The sequence below is a fragment of the Zymoseptoria tritici genome, chromosome 7 (genome assembly GCF_000219625.1).
Source record: "Zymoseptoria tritici IPO323 chromosome 7, whole genome shotgun sequence".
In the NCBI taxonomy this organism is placed as follows: domain Eukaryota; kingdom Fungi; phylum Ascomycota; class Dothideomycetes; order Mycosphaerellales; family Mycosphaerellaceae; genus Zymoseptoria; species Zymoseptoria tritici.
This window is the reverse complement of record NC_018212.1, coordinates 2,274,443-2,291,880: the sequence shown is the minus strand read 5'-3', so window position 1 is coordinate 2,291,880 and position 17,438 is coordinate 2,274,443. Positions and strand designations below refer to the sequence as shown.

Genomic DNA, 17,438 nt, shown 5'->3' with positions numbered 1-17,438 from the left:
AGAACACGACATAAACAGAGCTCCCGATAGACCACGGCCGACTTCAAGTCCGCCAGCGTCGCGAGTATGGAAATCTCCTGGCGCAACACGCTCAAGAAGATCGAGAAGGCCGGCGGCAAACTCCACGGTGACGTCGAGTCACCTCGGGCCTTGGCCACCCTCAAGTCTTCCGGCAAGAAGCTGAACATCGAGAAGGAGGACCCTGCCAACGAGGGCGACGACGGCGTTCCAACCACGCCAGACCCGAAGAAGCTCGGTCGCGGAAACAAGGCGGCAGTCCCTCTCACATCGACCAGGACGACAGTGGAATGGTGAGGGAGGAGAAGGATGAGTATCCACACGCGAGGGGTCCACGATTCGGACTGGGTAGATTGAGAGGAATGTGGAGGATGTGGAGAATGTGGATGTCATCAAAGCTTGCATTATTTCGAGAATCGTCCTCGTTCGGCTGCGAGAGTAACATACATGCTCGGCGTGCGTGGCCGAGCGGAAGCAACAAAACAAAACAAAATGCCTGAACCTCCCAGCTCCCCAATTTGTGCCCGCTTGTGCCATGCGATTGCAATACTCTCCTTCCAATCGCACGATCCAACAATCGCACATCATAGGACCTCTCTACTACGCCTTTCATCGTGTCGTAACCCTCACAAATGCTTTTTCATCTCGCACCACCCACTCCTCAAACTTCCACTCTCAAAGTCCAAACCTACCCTTTGCCTCAGACCACGAGTTCCCACGCCCACGTCCAGTGTAGTCATTCCTACTACGCGCATTCTCTTCTGCGAAGACATTCTCGTAGTCGTCTGCCATGATCGAGCTGCCCTCATCTCCATCCAGGGTCACCGTACTTCCTGAACCAAGATCCGAGTCCCCGTCGGAGTTGCTACGCACAGTCGCACCGAGGAGGTGGGCGTCTAGTTCCCGAGAGCGGCGCATGATGGATTGGAGTTCAGATTGAGATGGATTGATGGAAGAGTCGCGGGAGTCATGATGGTCCACAGAGAACCCAGTGTACCACATGGCATCGTACTCGCCAGTGCCCTGGATACAGCCCTGACGGTTCTTCTCATGCATGTTCTCTGACACATTCGCGGGTCCACGGCGTGGACGATCGAAGTCGGTGAGGTACGACTGGTCGTAAGAGCTGTGGCCGCGTAGAGCTGGCAGTGGATGAAGAGTATCAGCACTGCGATGCAGCTGTCCATGGTGATCTCCGTTCTGCTGAGCGAGGGAGAGGTTGGAATAGCGGTCGAATGGCTCAAGAGATACATGCGCATAGTGAGCGCGGCTGCCCTTGGGTCCGTTCACTTGGCGGTTGTGATCGTTGTGAGTCGGTGCAGCACTTGGGAAAGGACGGTCGGGGTTCCAGACCACGGACGGCTGGCGTGAAGAGGGAGCACCAATCTGCAGACGATCAAGCGTGGTGTTGAGGTCCTCAGACGATGGGCGTTGTGATTTGATCGAACGGTGATTGTTTCGATCCGGATCGAGAGATCCATTGCCGTAGGGAAAGCGGAGCTCATGGCGTCGACGGTAGGACTCGAGGCTACCGGACTGAGTGGTGCCGAAGGCACCGTATGATGGAGAAGCATCTTGACGAGTGACATCACTAAGCACGCTTGAGTGGTGTGGAGATTTGCGATCCTGGCTCCGACGATGCGACTCGCGGCTGTCTGAGCGCACGAAGGCGAAATGCTGATGCCCATCGAAGGAGCCGCCATGGTGAGGAGAGCCACGATCGTGGCGCCGAAAGTAGGGTTTGCGGCTGTGTGAGCGATCGAGCGAGGGACGATTGGATACTTGGGAGTCGGGCTGGAAAGTGTAGCCTTGAAGTCCACCTCGCTGGTCAGCAGTGTCGCCATTGTGGCGCTCGAAGAATGGGTCGCGACTGCTCGGGTGATCGCGTGAGGCGGTAGAATATTGATGTGCGCGCTTGTGTTGAGTACCGTAGGGATCGCCGTACTGCTCTCGACCCGCACCGTAAGTAGAGCGTGGAACCCGGTGATGAGGAGCATAGTTGAGACTGGGAGTTGGCGTTGGGCCTTTGAGGAGACCGTGGTGAATGTGGTGCAGATACTCCTGAGGTCGCTGAGTACCTGGAACTTGGACCGTACGCCCTTGGAGATACTCTTGACGGTACGCACGACGGCGTGGCTGACGTCGAATCTCACGATGATCACCGGTGGAGTGGATGCTCGACTCGATCTCCTGGCGCGATGATGGCGCACGCGATGTAGCAGCCCACTTCGCAGTTCCACCATTCAAATCTGGATGCGCACTGCGCGCCTCATCTGCAATCGGCTCATGAGGAGGGAAGTGGTACTCTTGGTTCTCAATCGCGCGCTCCAGCTCAGGGAATGCTGGTAGAGGCGACATGCGAAAGCTGATGCCACCACTACGAATCCACTCAGCATTTTGGAGTTACTCACGAGCTACACTCGCTCGATCTTCCTCAGGTTCACGGCGCATCTCGCGTTCAGCTACCCGGCGGCGCTCTTCTTTGCGCTGCTGCTTCGCGAGGTGGCGGTCAGAAGGCATGTCTGGACCTCGAGGTGGGTTGAATGGCTTGGACCCAGGTGCTGGAAGTGCTGAGGAATGATGGATGAGGACCATGGTGTTCCTGCGCAAGGGATGTAAAGGTTGGAAAGATGAAGGATGTGGATGGAAGGAAGAGGAAGTTGAGAGGCCGGGAAATGGTAGTCAAGCTCTTGGAATAAAGTTGCGTGAATTGTTCTTGGAAGATCAAGCTTGTGACGTGAAGTCCGTTCGTGAATTCCATTCGTCAAAGCCTCAGGCAACATTCGAACGGCGCCGCCCTGGGTACGCCAATATTATTGCTGTGTTGTGTTTCTTGGACAGGGTTGTACGTGTTCGGCTCTGCGATGTAGCTTGTGGAAAGGGCAAACTGGACAAACGACTCAAACACTGGTACGAGGCTTGATAGCTCATGAGACAAAGTGTCTCAGTTCGAACCCTGCAGGGCTATCTTGTGTATCTTCGAGATGCTTTCGGGTCTCTGAGCAGTCTCATTCCCTACTGCAGGTTCGTGGTCTTGCATGAGAACCAAAATTCTCGATGGCTTCCGCAGTTGCTTCATTCCTCGGACCATTCGGCAGATCATTCGAGGTACATTGCCTTTGTACCCTCTAGCACCCAACTCCATAGGCGAAATTGGCGTCTCTGGCCGGGCAGATCGCACAGCAGTCGGCGTCCTGGGAAGTGGTTAGTGAAATGGACTCTCCAAGAAGTGAGCTTGTCGACGTACGCAATGTGTCATGGTGGCAGGGCAGTCCACGTGTCTGGCTTTGCGGCGGAGGCAGTTCCATGCCCTCTCGTGTGCGGCACACTTGCCTTTATTGTAGCAGGTGTACAGGTTTGGGCACTGGATATAGTCTTAGTGATCTGAGTTCCAAGATCGAGGTTGGAGGTGAAGGTGTTACGTCGTCCCTGGCTTCCAGACCAACTGGAGTGTTTGGAGACAAACCAACTTCGTTGTCCCTGACTTCCAGACCATCTTCGTTGTTTGGAGATAATCCAGCTCCGTTGTTTGGCGTGGTTCCGGCAATGGCGGCTGCATGAGCCAAGCCCAGAGCGTAGGCGATGAGAAGGAGCTTCATTTCGAAGGAGATGCTGATTCGAGTGTCGGATCGGTATTGAGAGAGGATGTTTTGTGGATGGAGAGAAGCGTCGAAGTGGAGGGGAGCACTCGTCTATATGTACAGTAGTCTTGACCATGTTGCTCCAATAGGCGTTCGCATACCGTACGTCCGGGACCTCAATAGCCTCTATGTTCTACCGTAATGACCCCACCAATACTACCTTGATGATCCATCACAGACTACCCTAGGAGTCCTTCGCGTAGCATCGAAATGACACTCCATATACCACGAAGATGTAACCTTGGTGGCGTTCCGTGTACTAACTTCTTGACCTGGCGCCTAAATAGCACACCGTCTGCTACTCCGATAGCACTTTGGACGAACTTAGCCTCTTTCGCATACTACCTTAATGACTTTCCAAACGCCACCTTAATGGCCATCCGCATCGATTCGTAGGCTAGACGAGGATTCTCTGCAGAAGTTCAAATCCCTGATCCCGGTTAGCGGAAGTTTGTCCTCGGTAGCATGCAGACAAGCAAACGTAGGCAGCCATCGCTGAACCCAATATCTTGCTTATCCGACAAGTTCGCAAGGCGATGCTACCTTGATGGCCGCCTACGTACTACCAGAGGACGACGCTACACAAATGAAGCAGTGTCCGCTCCCTGCAACACCTCTAAACTACTGCAACTTAAACCAGACGCCGATGCCTGTTCGAAGAATAGAGCGATTTATTTACTGGATCCTAGCCAAGAATTCGTATGAACGGCGGTTAGGCCTGTACCTTGATGGTAGTCTTCAGGCCACTGCAATGGTCGCCTGCATAGTACCTTAATGGCTGTCTGTATGCGGTACAAGGGACTATATCGTAGTGGCCGGATTAACGGTTCTCATCGTCGTGCAAGACAAATGTCTCTGGGGCGGCGGCAGTGATGCCCAATGCCGGTGGAAATCCGCAGGGCTCGGAGGATGCTTCATCGAAATTGACGTAACGGGGACCTCTTTGGTGCTCTCCGTCTCCATTCAAATGTCCTATCGGCCCGTTCGTAGACGTTTCCCGGGTTCCAGTGATCGAGACCCAATGACCCATGTTGCATAATGAGCCCAACGACCAGGTCCTGCCATAGGCGACTATCCTCTAGCCATTTCCCGAGTCCCTGGTTGCAGCAGATACACCGTGATGTCAGACATGCTCAATGCCCTCCCTGTCTACCGCAATGTCTAGAGACGTCCTGTAGCGGCGAGGGATATTCGCGGCGCGCTACTGGCACGTAGCAGGAACCAGGAAAAGCATGCGATTAGCACCTCTCCAAGCATGGACCTAATGTGGCGTCATTTTCCCCCGTCTTCGCGCTCGTCTTGCAGCCGGTAGCAATGTCTCATGATGTAACAAGGCTAGTTGAAGTCTAACCAAGTACCGGTTGGCGAACGATAGGAATGCGAGGTCACTACAGGTGCCGAGAACCCTCATCGCTTCCCTTGACAGCGTTCTCAGCTCCCTCGCAATGATGGTCCGGCGTAGGAAACCGGGAAATGACGGCGAGGTTCCAGGTCATGTGCAGGACCGGCGTGACTCAATTTTGATGTCTTGCTTGGGAAGCTGTATCCTGATCAATCCTAGGTTCTCGAAGCCAGCGAACCGGAAGCACTTTGACCGGCTGGAGGCACTTGATGCTGTTACACTGGTCTTGCCTTGGGGTTGTTGGACAAGGATATGGGGATGGCCGACGTGTTGACGTTGTGCCGGTACGACCTTTCATGCCGTCAATTGTCCCACCTTGATTATTCGCAGTTATTGTCCGGAGTGGCTTGATGTTCTAGGAGCCCCAGCAGGTCCATCGACACTGGCATGAGCGATTTTTGTGCGGTTGTCGCTCGCTCTGCTCGGTCACCGTATCGCTGCGACACGCACGTTCGGATTCGGTCCATGATCTCGCTTGTCAGACTTCGCGTGAACCTTGTAGTTCTACAGGCGTCCCTTTTCCTACGTTCTTGTCGCCGTAGAGAATTGCCTCCATACCTATCGTTCCGAGAAAGGTCATGGCGGACATCACGGGTCGACCTCAACTTGCAGCAGTATATCCAAAGCGTTGTCGGCTTCAAGCAAGTCTCGACATCCCTGCCATCCCCGATGAACTCCTGCTGGCGGCTACATTGCTCCACTAGTCCGTATCGATTGACCCGACAGCAATGTCTCCACGGCTTTCGATTAAACTCAGACATCTGCAATAGATATCAAAGGTCATTCTTGTATGCTGAGGAGACATGCGACCGATTCCTCGACACAACGAACCACCGCGATCCCTCAGCCTCTGTCCTTTCCGCTCCTCGGGCTTCTCGCACATTTCGACCCCGACCCGGCGAACCCGACTTAGCGTCCGCCTCTCCGAGTCCAGTCGAGGGCTCCATTCAATCGGCGGTGTCTCCAGTTCGGTCACCGAGAACGCGTACTTCCGCTAGCTTCGGGGTTCGAGGTACCAATCGCGGAAGAGAGAGGGCGGCGACGGCGAGGGATGTGGGGTTCTTTCAAGGATTAGAGTCAAGTGGGATGGTATGGCGGCGAGAGTTCGAGAGGTGGTGAGGTCGTAGGCTGCAGAAATGGTCAGGGAAATCTATGAAGTTGAGAGTTTGCAACGCATTCGATTATGACAAGAAGTCGATGGAAGGAGTACGAAAGAATGCTACGTTATTGTGATGTGTCAAAGGTTCAGTTCGGAACGAAGCTTGAGCATTTATCGTCCAAAAGCTCATATTCCTGCTTCCCATGCGGTCGTGATCCATATCTCTTGTTCGTGTGGCCATAGTCGTGCAGCCAGGTCAGAGAAAGACTCAATCGATGGGTACATGTTGTACCTGCAGCCGCATCTCGTCTAAAAGGACACATCTCAAGTCTGCTCCAAAAGCAAAGACTCCGCGAAGTCCTACGTCGCCTTGTCCTGATCCTGCGCCTGTGTCGCGTGCACCAATCACGAGAGCTGCAGCGAGCCGAGTATACCTGCCACATATTCCTCGTTACTCATCTTGCCTGCATCGTCCTCGCTTCCCTCCTCCTTGATCGTGCTTGCTTCTGACCCACTCTGACCATCTTCGTCGTCTTCATCGTCGATCTTGCTCCAGTCCCAAGCAGCACCATCAGGCAAATCCTCCTCCATACCCTTCCCATCGTGAATCCCCAGCTCAACGCCGCGCGCCATGAGCGCCTTCTCTCGGTCCGTGATCTCCGGCACCTGGAACGGCAGTGCTTCAGTCGCAGCCATCTCCTTGCAGTGGAGAATGATCGATCCATCAGCCTGGACATCAAAACAACATTGCGAAGGCGTATCGTCGTCGCGCGAGGTGTCGTTGTCGCCGTCGGGAGGGATATCGTTGAACGCGGTTGCGGGAACATCATCAATGGAGGTGAACCCCCCAGTCCCACTAAGTATGCGCTCCGCCAAACTCCCCTTTACAAGCGGCATTCCATCGCGCACCCACTCCTCCTCGCGCTTCGCCTCGTACCACTTAAACACTTCTCTCGTCCACACTCCCTCCGTATTCTTCGCCGCGCTGCGATACACCATCAAGCGCTGGATTTGGAGTGGCGTGGCGGGACCAGACTGTGCTGCGAGCTCTTCTTCGAATTCGAGCATGTAGTACTCGTTTGGTGAGGGCGATTTGGGCCAGGCGGGACCTTTCTTCTTCTTATCGGTGCGCTGAGCGGACATATCGCCTGTAGAGGGCTCGGTGGGCTGGGCAGTGAGGTCTTCACCGATGGTGGGGATCGGTTGGCCGCAGCGTCGGCCCTGCCTGTAGAGTTCTCTTCTCTCTTCCAGGGCGCGAGACGACATTTTCGAAGTCGTGGCGGTTAGGATGGGAAGGTTTGTTTGTGTGTCGATGTCTTGATTGGCGCATAGGGTTCGGATCGATGAGAGTTGTTTGGATCCAGATTGTTATGATGAAGGTTGTAATGAGGATGTGGAGGTGTCGGAAGCAAGCGCGGAGCTGGCGTTCACGAGTCAACTTTTGGGCACCGGAGCGGAGCCTCACCTAGAGGTAACGTCGATCTTTAAGCTTGAAAATCGTCACTTGCAGTGGCCACAATGCCTTTTGGAGCAATGAGTTGGCGTGTAGCATACGATGGGTGTGTATGGCCGGCAAAAGCCTAGTAATCAGAGTGTATATTCGCTCAAACCAAACTCCATACTGTGAAGCTCGCTCCAACGGTGACGGATACAGCACAGAACACAGCCACACCTTCTCAGCTGAACTGTCACATGCAAGAGTACATGAACTAGCGCAGAAAAGTCGAACCCAATCACACGGCGGCGGCGAGATGTTGACGTCCTTATTCGGAAGGAGTGGGTCCATCGCAAGTGCCGTGTGGCTGGAGCGGTTGAACTGCAGCGGTGAGTGGTATGGGTGTTCGTGGCGACGGTTCGATTCGAGCGACGTCGATGAAGAAAGCAGCAGTAGTGGACATCGACCATGAGTAGACGTGAAAAAAGCGATTCGTGATGCTTCATTGTCGCTACATGACAGGATACTTCGTGCTCGAGCTGGTACGAACGAGATGCCACTCGTTCTGACAGTAGAATCATGAGCGCTGAAAAGACGCCAGCAGAAGAAGACACAAGACAAGAACGCGTTGCAAGAATCGCTCAGCCGACTTGTAGTCCTTGCCCAACTCGTTCCCACCAAGATCATTCCGGTACCGGTGCCTTTGTGGCTGCCGCCAGTCGACATGCCCTGACACCGTTCGCGATGATGCCCCCACTCCCTCTACTTTTTCTCATTATTCCCATCGACAGCTGGAGGTCCGTAGAGCATGGCATTGAAGCTGCCAAATTTCTTCTTGCCGGCAACAGTCTCCTGCTTCTTCTCGCCCACCTTGTCACCCTTCGATCCCACTCCGCCCACCTCCTTGCCACCTGCCTTTCCTCGGCCCTTGTACACCACCTCGTCCACCACATCCCCATGGCCCTTGCCGTCATGAAGTTCCAGCTTTTCGCCCTTCTCCATCAACTCTTCGTCCCGCTGAGTCGGGAACTCCGCAGCCTTGAACGGCTCTGGCGCAGGTGGCGGAGTTGGACGGCTGCCAGAAGCAACGAAAGCACCGTCGTCGAGGTACTTCGTGAAGCTCGCTTCTCCAGAGGGGTGAGTCCGGACTGCTGTCCAGGCGACGCGGCGTGGAGGAGAGCTTCCACTGGCGTTTTGGTTGCGGTTCGCCACGTCTTCAGGCGCGCGCCGAGAGGAAGGAGTGCTGCCGATGTTCTCCGTATGGTAGGAAGGCCGCTCGTTGGCGGACTGCGCGGCGGCGGTCTTGTTCTCGCCGTCGGCGGCATCGTTGCTGGTGGAGGTTGAGAGGCTGGGTTGCGCATCGGCCTTCTTGGAGTTGGTGAAGGAAGACATTTTTGGTTGATGTCTCGAAGTTGATGGTGCTTCGGGTGTGTATGGTGTTATTGATTGTTGCTGTTGGCGAGGATGATTGAGTATCGCTTTGGTGATTGGGAAGATTAGGAACGTGGGATGTGAAGAAAAGGTTGAGGAGGAAGTCCGAGCAGAAATTCACAAGTGATCAACTGGCAACGGGATCGTCCGTGAATGCCGATCTCCATCCGCGTATACTATTTCGAGAGACCGACCCAACTACGGAGGATATCTGCCTCACCTCTGGAAGGCACAGTACTTGAGCAGTATTGGTGTGAGTATATTGCTAACGAGGAAAGCATGCAGGGCTACTCTCATAACACAAGCTGGGAGGTTTCAATGCCCATACCCAAGAGCGTTGCAGAAGAGTGTAAGTGGATTGATAATTGACCTCAAAGCTGTTTGAACAAACATGTGTTGGAAGCAGGAGTACAAACGGAAGAACTATAGCCATCTTGAAACCTTTCTGCCAGAATAAGAAAGCTTTTGAACATATTGCAATCGGAAAGGAAGGACGAGTTCTGAGTGGTCCATCAAGCCCGAAAGCTGTCCGGCTGTCCGGATGTTCCAGTACGGATTAATTACTGGCCGACCTTATGCTGATCCTAGGTCCAGCCTCCGCAATCATGCCTTCGGCCTCCAGACCTGGAACCACTTTTCCCTCGTCTTCTTCTCCTTCGCCGTAGAATTCTCAGCAGCCTCGCCTTCTTTCGCCTCCTCCTCCAACGGCGAGTCGGTACATCGATCCGCTCGATTCAAGTCTCCATTCAACACCCAGCTGCTCTTCCGCACTTCCTCATCAATCCGCTCGATCTGATCCTCTCTGCTCGCTCCTCCGTCCGAGCAAAAATCAAAGGCAGGAAACGGCTCGTTTTGGGCTGATCTTGCCTGCTCCTGTATTCGCTCTGGACTAGGATTCGACGGAATTTCAGCAGTCCTCGCTGGGACAGGCAAGTATGCCATAGTCGGTGTCCGAGGCGGCGGAGACGGCAGAGCTTTCGTTCGGTAGGTGTCCTTGCCAGGAACAGCTGGTGGTGAGTCGGCGTCGGGGAAGGTTGGCCTGGACAGTGGATGTTGTGGTTTTGAGCCGACGAGCTGGCTGGGGAAAGCCATTCTACGAAGCAGTGTGTTGACTGGATGTTCAGATGCGGCGATGGGTAGGATCGCAGATCCTGGGACTTGAGATGTGAGGATACCGTCCGATAACAAAGCACTTCCGAAATTGTGTCACCGGATCAGGGCTGCTGACCATTCCCTTTGTTCGGGGGAACGACGACGACATCGGTACAGCCGAGGTCATTGAAGCGTTAACGATCGTTAAACGCCGTTATCGATGGGGCTTTCTCCAGCGCGTCCTGCAAGATGTTTGGAGGGTCAGCTCTAGCGTTGATGGAGCTGATTGCAGATGCAGTCGCCGCGTATCCGAGGAATGTAGAGATAGCAGGTGTGATCCACGACCGAGACTTGACGATTGCCACAGGCAGCAAGCAGACAGTGATGAGTAGGCAGCTTATCATCTTCCACAACTATCATATCACCGGTATCAATGTAGCACGCCTGCTCCGTATCAAGTTGGCGAGGCCAATCCTGGCAATGACGCATCAGCATGCTCTCGAAAGCTGACGCGTCCGGGCGATGGAGCTTTTGGTCATGTTGGGAGGACTAGCCTTTCGTTATGATATCTTCTATCCCCACTTGTAGGTGTATTCCGACTTTCCATCGTCAACGACTTACAGAAACAGGTCTTGTTGGAGACTGCCTGGTCGAGGAGGCCTGCCGTGACTTCTTCTCGCGCGCCAATCTGGTCCGCGACAGGGGTCCTACCATACATCCATCTATACTTGACCCTGCCGGTTGTTCTGCTCAGCAGTAAGGCGGCCGTTTGGCTTGGTCTCTTAGCTGACTGTGCTGATATCTGCTGTCCTTGTTGTGGGCCGCGTCGATCTTCCAGTCGACTGTGGATGGCCCTCGCCAGGGATTGAGGCCGGAGTAACGGGAGAAATCATGGCTTGTAGAACGGACATTGCTGTGATTGGGAAGCGATGCGAGCAAATCGTGATACCAGGAACAAATTCTGAGTAGTCCTGAGCCAAACGATCCTGCCGAAGAGTGAGGTCGATGGTTGTTGGAGAGAAATCGGAGGCCACTGGCTGATGCTTGCCTGAAGACACTACCTTAGTCTTGGAGGTTGGGATGTATGTGGTGAGCATTTGCGTGTCGATGTTCAGAAGGTCGTCAACGCGAGCCTTGACTTCTCTTCTCTTTCAAGCTTTGCCGTCCTCGCCCATGTGATGGCTGATCGTCCGCGTTTGCGTGGCACAACGCGGTGACCGCCACGACCTGGGTTCAACCTGTGATCGACTTTTGCCATCGTGCACCTTGAACCCGATGTGTTCATTTCGCGGCAATCGTAATTAGAGATATCAAAGGATGAGAACCGTTGAAATCTAGTCTGACCTGTATTTAGACGTGAGAAACGTTTCGTTGTGGCCGTGGTCGCCGTGACACGCTCTCGTGCCGTTCAGCGGCTTTGGCTGAGCTGATCGACACATTTGATCGATCGATAAAGAGTAGCCCGTGGTCACTGGCAAAAGTGTTCACGGCACAACACGAACTTCAACACCACAAGTCGACCTCAAATGCAAAGGTTAGGCAGCCAAAAAGCAAGCCTCGCCATCCCCTCATCCTTCCCATCGCCAAGCCACCCAAAAACATTCATCCACGAAGCAAAATCTCTACACCCTCCGTTGAGCGAGGTCAATGTAGTGCAACACCCCTCCGAGATGGGGTTTTCTTCTTTTTCCTGCAGGGATGCCAGTCTCCATAACTCTACCGAATATTGTGCAGTGCTGAAAATCAAATGGAGACAACGTACCTGAATGTGATGTGTAATTGTGCCACTGCACCAATTCAACAAGCCGGTAGTTTAGACACTTGCTCAGGTGTTAAAAGGCGGCAGAAAAGGGAGGGGTTATATTGGTCACACAGTTCCGGCCGGGGAGGGGCCGAGGAGGGGTTGAATTCGGGATGAGGGGTGGGAGTGTACGGATGAAGGGGTGGGCCCGTAATGGCCACGAGTGCGTGTCACGGCGGCTGATCTGCCTGGCTTACGCCAGGAAGATGCAGCGAGGAACACTCTACGCTATAGGATATGTATGCTAGCACTACTCTGGAGACGCCAGCGTGATTGTCAAGGCTGTTGATTATCGTGCTCTTTCCGGCCAGCTTGACGCAATGCGTTCACTCCTGCCAACAGGTCCTCCATGTATATTACCCGATAGGGTTGCAATGTTCCGGACGAGGACGCAGGTACCACAGTCAAGCGGTTGTTTTGTGGAGTGGGTATATACGTCCACAGGGCCGCCTTTCTGTCGATCTGAATCTCGTGCATGACATTACACTCACATCGCCTTTCTTGCGTCTCATTCGTACTCGCTCACTCCTCGGTCGATAAACTGTATCTTCCACCTGTTCGTCGTGGTCAGCAGCTCTTCTAAAGTGACGAAAAGGATTGAATGTGGCATGGTGTCGGAGATTCGAGGACCTGTTGGGGTACGAAGACTTCGCTGGCGTGAGTTTCTGACATTGGAGGAATGTGTGAAACAGTCCCGCTGAAATGATTGATCGGACGTTTTTTTCAGGCAGCTGAAGACAGGACCAAAGCAGAAGGGCATGTTGTATAGCTAGGTACATACGGGTAGTCTCTTGCATCGAAGTGCCTGAGACTGATTCGGCGGTCAGACTGCAGCAATCCTCTCGCGGTCTGCTGCCTTTACTCCATATCTCCGTCCTTTCCCTTCCACTACGCCTCACGTCCCGCCCTCTCAAGTGCAACGTGTAATCGTTCTGAGCCGAGCTTCTGGGTGATGCTGTCAGATGCTTCGATAATCTCCACCAGACCGGTGCCGATTGTGGCGAGGATTCCGAGCACAACGAGAGAGGTGAAGACGTTGAGGAGCGTGGCTGGCATCTTGGCGCCGGCAAGTATCTCAGCGATGCTCCGGGATGCCTTGATGATCTCAATCACCACATCGACGGGCACCATAGCGGTGCGGCATAGGAAGCTCCGGTTGCTGCAGAGCAGATGGGTTATAGGGATTGTAGCGGTCGGCAAGAATCCGCTGTGATTGATGAGCAGGTTCACATCTATAGCAAAGGATGACGGACGAGGTGCTTGAAGGTAGAAGTGGATGTTGTAGAATGAATGACGAGGCTAGGGTCAAATGGGATCGGCTTCCTCGCCCATCAGGAGTATGCATCCGCCTTGGAGATCGAAGCGGTCCCCACCGTCAACCTTCTTCAAGACGTAGGGTCGTCCGACTGGGCGACGATTCTTTGCAAGACAGCCCTTGGTGTTGAAATGGCGCGGGTGTGCCTTCGCCAACGTGCTTGGGAAGACCTATCCGTCGTCCATATGCTGCGAGAAGCAGGTCCTCAAGCTGGTTGTTGTAGGGTAGTGCGCTGCCGTTAGTCACCAGGCGGCAGATCACGAGCCAAACACCGGACCATCGTCTTCGCTGCCCACCTTGCGCGCAATGTCTTTCTAGGCAAGCTCAACTAGCTCTTCGCTTATCTCAAGCTCAAACAACTTGAAAAGTTTGCAAAAAGCGAGTCTAATCCGGATCTTCACCTCCTCGTTGATAGTTTTACCACTGCGCAACAAAAATGCAACGATGATGCTAACCAGTCTTCGGACAAGCAGAACATCGTAGTATTCGATTATATCGCCGTTGATGGAAGGGCTGATGAACCTTCTTACTGCAGCGAACAGTCTCTTGCTTGTTTTGCCTCCAATCCGATCTGGAATTTTACGCAGCAGTGGGAAAATTCTGAAGGCAATATCAAAGAACTCTTCATTCTGCAGGGCGACGTAGAGATCCTCGACATCGTCGTCTTGCTGGCTGATCAATTCATCTCTGGCCTTGACGAGCTCTTGGTGGAATGGTTGCAACTCAAGGGATATCGCGATTGACTGCCTCGCTCTTTGGTTTGACGTACGCGGTGTCGCCTTACTTCCAGAGGGTCTTGTGCCTCTTCAGGGCTAGAGTCTTTCGCGATCTAGCAAACCTCTCCTCGCTATCGTTCATCTCCTCCGCTTTTATTGCCTTCTCGGTGCCCGAGACATGCTCCTTGGAAGCAGGAGTCCTTAACGCTCCACCCTCCTCACCCTCCATATTGTCGCTCTTGTCGATAAGAGAAGTAACCGCGTCCTCGTGGCGACGCGTTCTTCCTTGGGACGATAGGCTCGGGTGGCGTTATAGTACACCACCCGCCTCACTGCGCAAATCTGCTTGATTCCCGGAATCCTCTATCCATCGTTATCGGCTATGCTTTGAACAAATCGTAGCCGTCGACCGCATTCTTCTCGCTAGAGGCCAGATCCCTCATCTCGTCCGCGAACTCTACATAAAAAGCTCTGCGACACACAGGGTCGCGCTTCAAAATCAACATCCACTTCTCGTCGACCAAGCCAGCGCTGCATTTTGCCTCATTCTGAGATTGGATCCCGATGTGCCACACTGGACCTAGTTCGCACCGAATGCTCTGCCAGCATGCATAAGGTTACTCAGCTCTCGGCCCTGATGAGGAAGGAGCGCTCCCGTGTGTGCACGCAGATGGCATGCCGCCTGATTCCGGTTACGATAGAAGCGAAGTTGTCCAGCAGCGTTCGTGTCGCCATGTTGGTGCCGTGTTGGTTGAGGGGGGATGTCTTTCATTGATGGAAGTTGACGTTGATGGAAATGAGACGAGGTCCATCAGTGGGAAGTCCAGCGGAGAAGCGACGGTCAGGCTAGGCCGAGAGCTCGGTTTTGAACGTTATGAGATGGCGGCATCTCTGCGACCTCCAAGCGCTGGAGGGTCGACTGTCGGAGTAACAGATCTTGGCAAACATTGTGAGACGAGCTGGGATGGCCTGAGCGGTATGGGAAACGTCGATACCCAGCTCCCTCGGCAGCCTGCTTCCCAAGTCTTTATGCATCGAACGCCGTCTCCTCGCCTCCTCTCCGCGCCAGCAGAATCTCGAGCGGGAGTACTATATCCCGCTCATCCCGTCCACTATCCCTCTCCCAACTCCACCCTCCCTCCTATCTTTATGCAAACCCCTTCTCTCTCCATCCCCCTTACTCCCTCAACTCTCCTCCCCTACCTTCGCAACCCCAACTCAAACCAAGAAATATACCAGCACCATCCTATCCTTCCTCCCAAACTCGATGTACCGATCTCTCTCCGAGTCCAGTGGGGTCCAAGTCGACGGCAGAAAGGCATCTTGTACGGGACTGAGATCCAGAGGGATGTGGAGAGCGAGGGTACGGAGGAAGAAGGGGATGAGTATGGTTGCCGTGGAGGTGTAATGGGTGTAGCGAGCGTTGTGTTGCTAGCATGGGGTTCTGTGACGGAAGTGTTATGCGGCGTGCGCGGGCCTGCGCGAAGGGCGTGATCGATTGATGTTGCAAGCCTCTTCGATGTCGGTTAGCAATGAGTGCGTTGCGAAGACAGACTGAGGGAAGATGTGTGTGTTATCGTGGACACTGCATATCAGTCTTGAATCTCAACCTGGTGCTCCGGGACTCTCATATCGACGTAATGCGTACCTTCCACACCTGACTCGCCACAAAGACGTGATCGCGAGACGCGAGGCATCCTGACTCGTCAACGGACAAAGCTTGGCGCGCTGCCTCATACATAAACTCTCAAAATCCGCACGTCCAAAACTTCCTCCACTACATCACCACAATTCAAACACGTCGACCATTCCCTCTCAGCAACCACAAGCTCTGCGCAACTTCCAGTAACTCTCCCTCACCTCTCCACGCTCCATATCATCAGCGCACATCGCAGCAGCAAGCTGACCATCTCCCAGAACTCCCGCAAAGCTCTCAGACCACTCGACATCACCACCACCAACCAGCACCACCACACCAACAACACCAACAACACCAACTCCGTACGTTCCAAACTCCCCCCCGACGCCGAAGCACCCACTAATCGTCCTCCCAGTCTCTCCTCAAAATGGCCCCACCCTACGCCTACATTCTCACCCTCGCCCCCGGCCTCGTCGCCGACGACGTCGACTACGTCGTCATGAAGGTCATCAGCATCCTGGAACAGGCTGGTGCCGTGGGAGCGAGGGACGACCCCCGGCAGGTGGCGGAGGAAAACCGCGACGAGCACGGAAAACTGTGGTGGGTCTTCAAGATCGGAAATCAGTTGGCGGAGGAGGTGAGGGAGCAAGTGGAGGAGGTGGATTTCGTGTGGGGGTTCAAAGGACAGGATTTTTGGACAGAGGAGGAGATGGATGAGGCTGGGGAGGTTGGTGAGGAGAGTGGTGAAGAGGAGGAGGACGATGAGGAGGGTAGACAGTGAGGAGTTTGCCCGCGCGGTGGTGGTGGGCGCAGCGGTGGTGACGATGGAGGGTGATTGGGTCGATACTGCTTCACAATCGACTGTGGCTTTGCGTTCCTTGTTGGACTCTGTGATCTGAATGTTGTCCTTGAAGCTCCGTTCAGCGAAAAGGCCATATCGAAGATGTAAAAGGTCAAAATGTCGTTCGCGTTCTGGGCTCAAACCTCAAAAATTCACGTCCGGTCGCAGTCCTCGCACTCAGTCTACCACGAGCATTCACACCACGATAACACATACACTGTCAACCGCACAACAGAAGATGTATCGCTTGAAGCTCCACTCAGCCAAAGTGACAGTATACCGAGCGGGGAAAATGTCCAAGCGAAGAGAAAAACATGTTCAATCGCAAAGAACGCCCTTGCTTCCATCTCCAGTGCGCAGGAAACCAAAGACAAGCTGCTGCTTCCCTCAGGAGAGCGACAAGTTGCAAAGAGCCATCGTCCGTTCGTGAAGATACATTACCTTGCCTTGCTGCAGCTGTCATCCGTGTGCATGTGAAGGCACCGGGCGGGGAGAAGGAAAAATGTATCGCTTCAAAACTCCTTTCAGGCACTAGCAAGACCTGGACGGGATTACTGTTCAAGCGAAGTGTCCGTGGACTTGTTTGATCTTGGAAAACGCTCATTGCTCCCATCGACTGCGCGAGAGGCACTGAAGATGAGCTGCTGCTACTACACTTGGTCTGACATGGCGACAAGATGCGTGAGTCGTTCGTCCGTTTTTTTCGCCCATTTGAGCCCGTGCACCGTAGTTGGGACGGGTAAGAGGAAGAGTGAGGGAGAGGAAGATCTGATTTATAGTGCGTGGGTGGGGCGTGCGAGGGCGTGTGATCGAGGAGTTTGGCTGGGCGAATGAGAGGAGGGGTGAATTGATGACGAGACGTGGAACACGTTTAGGATGTTTTTTTTGATCGATGACGAGGAAGTTGCACGAGCCAGATGGAGATGGGTTTGGCAGGACGTGAGGTAAGAAGAGGAATGATTTGATGCAGCTATATCCATACACCCCAGCTCTACGATAGTCTCACAA

The 17,438-nt window shown here is 53.9% G+C and overlaps 6 protein-coding genes across 6 annotated transcripts; 1 reads left to right on the top strand and 5 right to left on the bottom strand.

Moving 5' to 3' along the window:
• Positions 1–693: 693 nt before the first annotated feature.
• Positions 694–3,832, bottom strand: MYCGRDRAFT_94782 (T-type voltage-gated Ca2+ channel, alpha1I subunit; the record flags this gene model as incomplete). The annotated part of the gene is made up of 6 exons (XM_003850841.1): positions 694–2,360; positions 2,430–2,620; positions 3,131–3,212; positions 3,266–3,346; positions 3,485–3,710; positions 3,797–3,832. The coding sequence occupies 6 exons, from the start codon at positions 3,830–3,832 to the stop codon at positions 694–696; spliced, it is 2,283 nt and encodes a 760-aa protein (XP_003850889.1).
• A 2,733-nt stretch (positions 3,833–6,565) lies between these two features.
• On the bottom strand, positions 6,566–7,426 carry MYCGRDRAFT_94781 (uncharacterized protein; the record flags this gene model as incomplete). The annotated part of the gene is made up of 1 exon (XM_003850840.1): positions 6,566–7,426. The coding sequence occupies one exon, from the start codon at positions 7,424–7,426 to the stop codon at positions 6,566–6,568; it is 861 nt and encodes a 286-aa protein (XP_003850888.1).
• Positions 7,427–8,357: 931 nt separating this feature from the next.
• On the bottom strand, positions 8,358–8,987 carry MYCGRDRAFT_94780 (uncharacterized protein; the record flags this gene model as incomplete). Its single annotated transcript, XM_003850839.1, has 1 exon — positions 8,358–8,987. One exon carries the CDS (start codon positions 8,985–8,987, stop codon positions 8,358–8,360), a length of 630 nt encoding a protein of 209 aa, XP_003850887.1.
• A 642-nt stretch (positions 8,988–9,629) lies between these two features.
• On the bottom strand, positions 9,630–10,118 carry MYCGRDRAFT_94779 (uncharacterized protein; the record flags this gene model as incomplete). Its single annotated transcript, XM_003850838.1, has 1 exon — positions 9,630–10,118. The coding sequence occupies one exon, from the start codon at positions 10,116–10,118 to the stop codon at positions 9,630–9,632; it is 489 nt and encodes a 162-aa protein (XP_003850886.1).
• Positions 10,119–12,807: 2,689 nt separating this feature from the next.
• MYCGRDRAFT_94778 (uncharacterized protein) lies at positions 12,808–14,179 on the bottom strand (the record flags this gene model as incomplete). The annotated part of the gene is made up of 2 exons (XM_003850837.1): positions 12,808–13,126; positions 14,019–14,179. 2 exons carry the CDS (start codon positions 14,177–14,179, stop codon positions 12,808–12,810), a joined length of 480 nt encoding a protein of 159 aa, XP_003850885.1.
• A 650-nt stretch (positions 14,180–14,829) lies between these two features.
• On the top strand, positions 14,830–16,370 carry MYCGRDRAFT_94777 (uncharacterized protein; the record flags this gene model as incomplete). Its single annotated transcript, XM_003850928.1, has 3 exons — positions 14,830–15,417; positions 15,868–15,951; positions 16,005–16,370. 3 exons carry the CDS (start codon positions 14,830–14,832, stop codon positions 16,368–16,370), a joined length of 1,038 nt encoding a protein of 345 aa, XP_003850976.1.
• Positions 16,371–17,438: the final 1,068 nt, after the last annotated feature.